At 42.8% G+C, this 7,789-nt stretch overlaps 1 protein-coding gene across 1 annotated transcript; it reads right to left on the reverse strand.

The window, feature by feature from the left end:
- On the reverse strand, positions 1–7,776 carry CCDC127 (coiled-coil domain containing 127). The gene is made up of 3 exons (XM_045847864.1): positions 7,629–7,776; positions 6,307–6,437; positions 1–1,360 (listed from the first exon to the last, which is right to left on the reverse strand). The coding sequence occupies exons 2-3, from the start codon at positions 6,425–6,427 to the stop codon at positions 699–701; spliced, it is 783 nt and encodes a 260-aa protein (XP_045703820.1). The 5' UTR covers positions 6,428–6,437; positions 7,629–7,776; the 3' UTR covers positions 1–698.
- Between the last annotated feature and the right edge of the window lie 13 nt (positions 7,777–7,789).

Here is a 7,789-nt window from a genome sequence, read left to right on the forward strand (position 1 = left end):
TAGCTTTGAAATTGCAGGTTTCTTTTATTATATGTCATCAGTAATCAACAATATCTGTTTACTAAATACAGACACAAGCCAAAATCCAAACACTCACCAGGGAATCCAGTGGATACAGGAAACCCTTTTTCCCTTTGGTGGGAGAAATGTTTAAAACAATACAAAACCTCGATAGTATTACTACTTCCCAACTGTCATTTGTTAGGCAGTTCTATCCATCACCTGGCAGTAGGGAGTTCTATCCATTACATGATGACTCCCTAATGTGATTTTAGAAGAAAGAAAAATAATTTGTGGAAAAGACAGAAGTTATTTAGATAGTGATAACACCAGACAGGAAATTTCTTATAGTGAGGATCACTACTGTATTTCACTTTTTTAAAAAACAGTTTTACTCTAGAGCTAAGATATGAGGTTATACTCTCTGCTTAATAAAATGCTAACAGCTTAAAAAAAAACACTTCTGAGAAACAGCTTCCTTAGTAACTGCAGAGGACCAGGGAGGAAGCCCTATGTCTGCTGAGGGCTGCGGTCCCACTCAGGGGGTGGCAGGCTGGAGGGACACTCTGTGCATGTGGCCACGACACAGGTAACACAGGTAACAGGAAGAAGGGAGAAAGAAAACACTGGATAACCCAGAATGCCACAAAGACAGTCTGACCTTGAGTCCTTACAAGAAGTCTTATTTCATTCTTGTCTTACTCTTCTAATATGGCTTTCTCTACTTTCTTCAACTTTTTCATTTCCACAATTAGTTCCCAATATTTGAGATACAGCCACATGAGTCTCCCATTTTGGCGTTTGTTGGTGTTCCAGACCTCACCACAATAGGTATCATGCTTAAATATGTCGATCAAGCCAGCTGACATTTCTAGGTCTGCAGCAATGGGGTCGGTGGCTGCTCGGACCAGTAAGTTCTTCTCTATTTCCAGTCGCTTGCGGCGCGGGAGAACCAGGCTGCAGTAGATACTCTGTCTTTCTGAAAGAGCGCTTTCGAACTCTTTCAGCAGGAGCTGGGCCCTCCTCTGCCAGTCTTCCTCCTTTTCCAGGCAGCTCAGATACGCACTTCTCAAGGGCTGCAGCTGTCTCTTTTCCTGCATGACCTGAGCCCGTTCCTGTTCCAGAAGCTTCTTTTCTTCCATCAACTTGCGTCCCTGGGCGATCAGGGCTTCTCGATAACTAGTCGTTCTGTTTTGCTCCTTTTCAAGTTCCAAAGACAACTGAGCCACGGCACGCCGGTTTTCCGAGATCATGGCATGGTACTTGGCCTCCAGATCCCGCTGGAAAGCAGCCGTTCTCTGACGGTATGCTTCTCTCTCTTTTTCTATTTCCTTCTGGGCCTCTCTAGACCAAATCCAACCTGACATGAATAAATTGAGGGAGAAAAACACACATAATGAAAAGCTAGAGCTGAAGTTCTACAGTCTTAAAAAAATAAATACATAAAGCAGCTAAGACAGCAATTCAATACACTCTCAAGTCCTGAGAGGTACAAAAAAGATAACACTTTGTATGAAACTACATAATATACCAAGTTTTTAAATCAGATAAGGGCTCCCAAAGGACGAGTATGACAGGCTGCAGACAGAGTGCCCCATTCAGTCTTCTAATTTTCCACTGCTAAGAAAACCCCGCTGCTCTCTTTTGCTCTCAAACCTACCCTGGCCATAGCGCCCCACATATTGTTGGCAAGATTTCAAAATTAATATGGGTTACTTTTGAAAAAAATTAATATGGGTAGGCTTCAAATATTGTTGGCCAGGTTATAGTAAATGTCAAAATGTGTTCAGCTTTGCCTGGCCATCACCAGTGACCAGGTGAAGTCCCAGATGTTCGCCTGCTGAGACAGGGGTACCTGAAAGATGGAGTAAGAAGTTTGACGTCAAGAAGGGAAGGAATGCGGCAGGCGGAAAAATTGGAAAGAAATGAGCTGTGATCCATCCCTTCCGCCGAGAACATACTTCTAAGGAACCGCAGTTGTGTGGATGCAGGTAGACTTTTTACACCGGGACGAGTTACTCCAGCATTTTTACCTGCATGTTCCGAGTCAGTTCCGGCGCATCAGTCCTTTCAGCAGAACCTGCCTTAGGCACTTAACCTTTCATGGCTCAGGTGTGCCAAGCCAAAAAAAAAAAAAAAAAAAAAGGGCCCAAATGGAAGAACAGATCAAAGCTCCACAACAAATACAACTAAGCGACCAAGAGATAGCCAACCTATCAGATGCACAGTTCAAAGCACTGGTGATCAGGATGCTCACAGAACTGTTTGAATTTGGTTGCAAATTAGATGAAAAAATGAAGGCTACGATAAGAGAAATGAAGGAAAATGCATAGGGAACCAATAGTGATGGGAAGGAAACTGGAACTCAGATCAATGGTGTGGACCAGAAGGAAGAAAGGAACATCCAACCAGAAAAGAATGAAGAAACAAGAATTCAAAAAATTGAGGAGAGACTTAGGAACCTCCAGGACATCTTTAAACGTTTCAACATCCGAATCATAGGGGTACCAGAAGGAGAAGAGGAAGAGCAAGAAATGGAAAACTTATTTGAACAAATAATGAAGGAGAACTTTCACAATCTGGCAAAGGAGAGAGACTTCCAGGAAGTCCAGGAAGCTCAGAGAGTCCCAAAGAAGTTGAACCCAAGGAGGAACACACCAAGGCACATCATAATTACATTAGCCAAGATTAAAGATAAGGAGAGAATCCTAAAAGCAGCAAGAGAAAAGGAGACAGTTACCTACAAAGGAGTTCCCATCAGACTGTCAGCTGATTTCTCAAAAGAGACCTTACAGGCAAGAAGGGGCTGGAAAGAAGTATTCCAAGTCATGAAAGGCAAGAACCTATATCCACGATTACTCTATCTGGCAAAGCCTTCATTTAGAATGGAAGGGCAGATAAAGTGCTTCTCAGATAAGGTCAAATTAAAGGAATTCATCATCACCAAGCCCTTATTTTATGAAATGTTAAAGGGATTTATCTAAGAAAAAAAAAGATAAAAAATATGAACAGTAAAATGACAACAAACTCACAGTTATTAACTACCACACCTAAAACAAAAACTAAGCAAACAAGTAGAACAGGAACAGAAGCACAGAAATGGAGATCACATGGAGGGTCATCAACAGAGGAGTGGGAGGGGGAGAGAGGGGGAAAAGGTTCAGAGAATAAGTAGTATAAACGGTAGGTAGAAAATAGACGGGGAGATTAAGAATAGTATAGGAAACGTAGAAGCCAAAGAACATATATGTATGACCTATGGACAAGAACTAAAGCGGGGGTGGGGGATGTGGGTGGGAGGGGCTGTGCAGGGCAGAGGGGAATAAAGGGGGGTAAATGGGACAACTGTAATAGCATAATTAATAAGATATATCATTTAAAAAAAAGTTTGACATCAAGACACAGTGTCAATGAGCCAGAGGACGCGTGGGGAGCCTGGACTTCCCCCGCCACCCGGGAGTAAGGAAGCAGCACCACCCTTTTCCTATCAGAGCACTGCCCACGAAGCCAGTCACAGAAAAGGTCTGAATAAAAACCGCCTTTATAACAATAACACCCAAAATGCTCAGGTTTCCACTGAAAATTACTCTTCATACCAAGAATCAGGAAGACCTTATATTAACTAAAAAAAGGTAATCAGTAGGCGCCATTGCTTAGACAACAGAGGTCAGTGTTACCTGACAGTGTTTAAGGCGGCCATCATAATGAAAAGCAAAGAAATAGAAAGTTTCAGTGAAGAAACAGAAGACCAAAAAATGGATATCTTACAACTGAAAAATACACTAACTGAAATAAAAAATCAGGAAGCTGAAACGGGCGTGAAGAGAGAGTGCCCTGCTGAAGGGCTGAAATACCCGGTGTGTCCCTTATGGATAGAGATGTGGGAGTCCTTAGCAACCTGTCGGCAAACATAATTCCACAGTACGCCTGCAGAGAGAGCGATACAGCATGATCAAGTGGGCACTGTTACAAAACATGCCAGAGTGGTTCAACATTCAAAAATCAGTCAATGTAACCCAATATACCAACAGACTAAAGAACAATCAATCAACCAACCACATCAACTGATGCAGAAAACATTTCACAAAACCTAAGATTCATGATAAAAACATAGACAAACAGGAATCGAGGGAATTTCCTGGCCTTGACACATATGAAGAGCATCTGCGAAAAACCTATAGCTGCCATTGTACTTAATGGTGAAAAGGCTGCAAGCTTTTCCTGTAAGCTCAGGAACGATTCAACAGAGTCCTAAAAGTCTCAGCCAGTGAAGAAAGCAAGAAACGAAAACAAAAATCAAATAGATTGGAAATGAAGAAATAAAACCCAAATCTCAGATCTTATACAAAAATTAACTCAAAACGATCATCCCCTTTCTTTGTAAAACAGAAAACTAAAACTCTAGGAACTACGTCAGAGAATCATGAGGATCTAAGGCTGAGCAAAGAGTTCTCAGACTTGGCCTGAAAAGCATGAGCCATAAAAGGAAAAGTTGATTCAACTGGACTTCATCAAAACGGAAACGCTGGCTCTGTGAAATACTCCATGGAGAGAATGAAAAGACAAGCTGCAGACTGGGAGAAGACCTCTGCAAGCCAGAGGGCCAATAAAGTACTAGAATCTGGAATACGGTAAAAACTCAAAAGTCAGTGTTAAAAACTATCCAATTAGGAAATGGCTGAAAGACAGGAACAGACATTTCATGGAAGAGGATACAATAATGGCAAGTAAGTAGTGGAAATATACTCTACAGCACTAGCCATTAGGGAAATGCAAATTAAAATTCCCCGCGGGCTATCACTGCTAACCTACAAGAATGGGTGAAGCAGAAACAATAGTGACCACACCAAATGCTGGTGAGGAGGCCCAGAACCTGGATCACTCACACAGCGCTCCTGAGAACAAAATGGTACAGCCACTCTGGAAAACATGTTGGCGCTTTGTTAGAAAACTAAGCATCAAGCCCCACAGAGTATGACCAGACTTAGCTGTTTTTACATCACAGTGATCTGCACAGTGCCTGCTTCTCAGTCTAAATCCAGCCCTGAGGCATTGCCGTTGAGAAGTTTACCAGCCTGCCACCTTGCAAAGCACTACTTAACACTTGGAAGGACTATCTGTTGCCTGTGGCTAAGGTGGTGAACTTGGTGAGTGAATTGAAAGATTTACAATTACCATTACTAATGTAATAATTAGTTTTGACATTGGGAGAGGCCTTGGAGTGACTCATTTTCCGTTTGGTTTTGAGACTCATCTCCAGCTTTACAGAGACTTTCATAATAACCTTTACTTTTGAAGTTCTTGTCCTGGGACTTTGGAAATGATGCTTTCTATCCCTGAGAAGGGTTGAGGAATATTTTATGTTTTCTTCTTGGTGGACTTGCTTAGGTGATGTGATCAGAGAAGTCTTTTAACTGCATTCTTATAAGGATTCTCCCCGTAAAATGTGTAATTACATGGTTGAGAAATTATATTGCAAGATAGGGGTGTTAACTAGACCCCTAGCGTAGTCCAACTAAAGTGAAGGCAGATAAACAAGGTTGATAAACTCTGCTCTTGTCAGCCTCCACTTCCTCCCATAAACCCACCCCACTGAGAAATCCAGGCATATAAAAAGCAACCTATAGAAAGGGTCACTGTAAACAGAAGGCAGCTTTTGCTTTTCTTCCATTCTGTTATTCATTTTCTCATATTCTTAAGTGCCAACCCAGAACCGTGGGAAATGACAATATATAAAACCAACCCCTAAACATCAGAAACTTTATCATGTAGTGAGGGATATTAGCTAAGAGCTGGAATAATTACAATTGAACAGTGGCTGGTAATTTCCCCGAAGTGGTGCAAAGTTACTGCAAACCAGACAGAATTTTTAGGCTAAACAGGTTTCACGAATGAAGTCTTGCAAAGACTGATTTCTAAACATTAAACAGACATCCACAACACGTTTTCTTTAGGCCCTTTTTATTCTCCCCCCTCAGTCCTTGCAAGGGAACTGGAACCCGGGAACCCCCTGCAGAGTGGGGACGCCTTGAAAGGGAGATGAGAGTCATTAAAACCCACTCCACACAAAATGCTCCTAAATATCTTGTCTTATTTAACCCTCACAACACACCAAGGTGACTCTGATTTGCCACTCCCCATGGACAGGGAAACTGAGGCTCCGAGGGTAAAGTAATTTGCCCAAGACATACCATTTGGGATAAAACTCAGATGTACACTCGCATCTGTCAGGTCCCAAAGCCCAAGGTCTTTGGGCTCCACACTACCAGCCCAGAAAATGCCACTCTTAGGAAAACTGTGACTTACGAAAAGCAGCCAATCCCAGCATGGGAACCAACAGGGCATAATTCCATTTGCTTCCATCACCCCCATCGTCCCTGGAATTAGGCCGGATATTCCAATTTGGAGGGTCATTTAAGTTATTCATGAAGATATACCTTAAAGTAAATAATAAAACCATTAGCCATGCAAAAGGAATACAATACATCTATCACAATTTTATCATCTACGTGGCTCATAGGAATCCTTTTTCGCTTCCAAAAAAATTGTATTCAGACCACATGTGTGTTGCTCATCAATGAATCTTATGGGATCGAAAGAAGAAAATCACAAGATCTCAGATAAAAGCAGCTCACAGTATAGTGATGACAGACATCTCAATAACCGAAATAACAAGTAGGATGAGGAAAATTCTTTAGTATAAAAATGTTTAAAATTTTGGTGATACATTATGACATAGAAATAGGAAGGCGTCAAAACATTGGCTGCTTTAGGAAGGGTGAGAGGTATTGAGGGGCTGAGGCCCAGGGAGTGAAGGCTTCATCCCAGACTCTGGTCACGAACTCCAGCTTATAGATCTATCTTTCTGCCTGATGCTCCTAGTTTATCTCCATCACCAGCCTGCGGCCTCAAAAAGAGATTCAACTGATTTTTGAAAATCTTAATGGGTTTTTCGGTAAACACTTGCTTAACACCTAAAAACCTAAAATTCCAATTGGCAATAAAGATGTGCCAAAAAATATGGCTCAGGACTTCATGGTAAGGAGTTTGTGGTAACAATGGAATAAAAAAGTTATCTGAAAGTACTAAACTGCATGACTGGCAGAGGACATGTGGGAGGAGGCGTGGGGTTCACTCCCTCAGGGGCTGTGGCCTGAAGGAACATTGTAATTCTAATAAAAGCATTGTAGTCCTACAAAAAGACACAGGCTAGGCCTTATTTACTGGTAGCAAAAAATTGGCAACAGTCTAAATGTCAGTAAAATTTGAACGGTCCCTTACTCAAAATTGTCGCACACAATTGCACCCCCAAAAGATTTTAATCTGAAGTTATTTTAAAAGCGGGATTATGATCACATTACTTCTGACCATTGCTACTATTATTCCCACGCCACTTCTCCCACAAAAGATCTCAGACATCTCACAGCACAGAACGAAAACAGAAACACCATCTGGACCGCAGGTGACATCAGGCAAGTGGGTAAAGACCCCTAAGCACGGAACTGAACCGGACCTCGGCCAGGTCGTCAGTCCGCTCAACCGCGGGGGCTTCCACAGAAGGCATCCCGGCCCACCCCCGAACACAGTCAGGCCTCCAGCACACCGAGCTCGCCGACTCCGCGACCTACCCCCTTGATGGGAGCGCGGAACACTGGAACACAGAAGACAGCAGTCCGCGAGTCCTCTCCGCACAGGTGCGGTGCCTCCAAGCACCAGCCCCCTCCCCAAATCGCGGCGAGGTGCGCAGGCGCAGTTTCTCCTTAAGCTTTGAGGGCGCGGCGTGCTGCGC

The sequence above is a fragment of the Phyllostomus hastatus genome, unplaced genomic scaffold (genome assembly GCF_019186645.2).
Source record: "Phyllostomus hastatus isolate PE091 unplaced genomic scaffold, TTU_PhHast_1.1 phas_contig_58, whole genome shotgun sequence".
In the NCBI taxonomy this organism is placed as follows: Eukaryota; Metazoa; Chordata; class Mammalia; order Chiroptera; family Phyllostomidae; genus Phyllostomus; species Phyllostomus hastatus.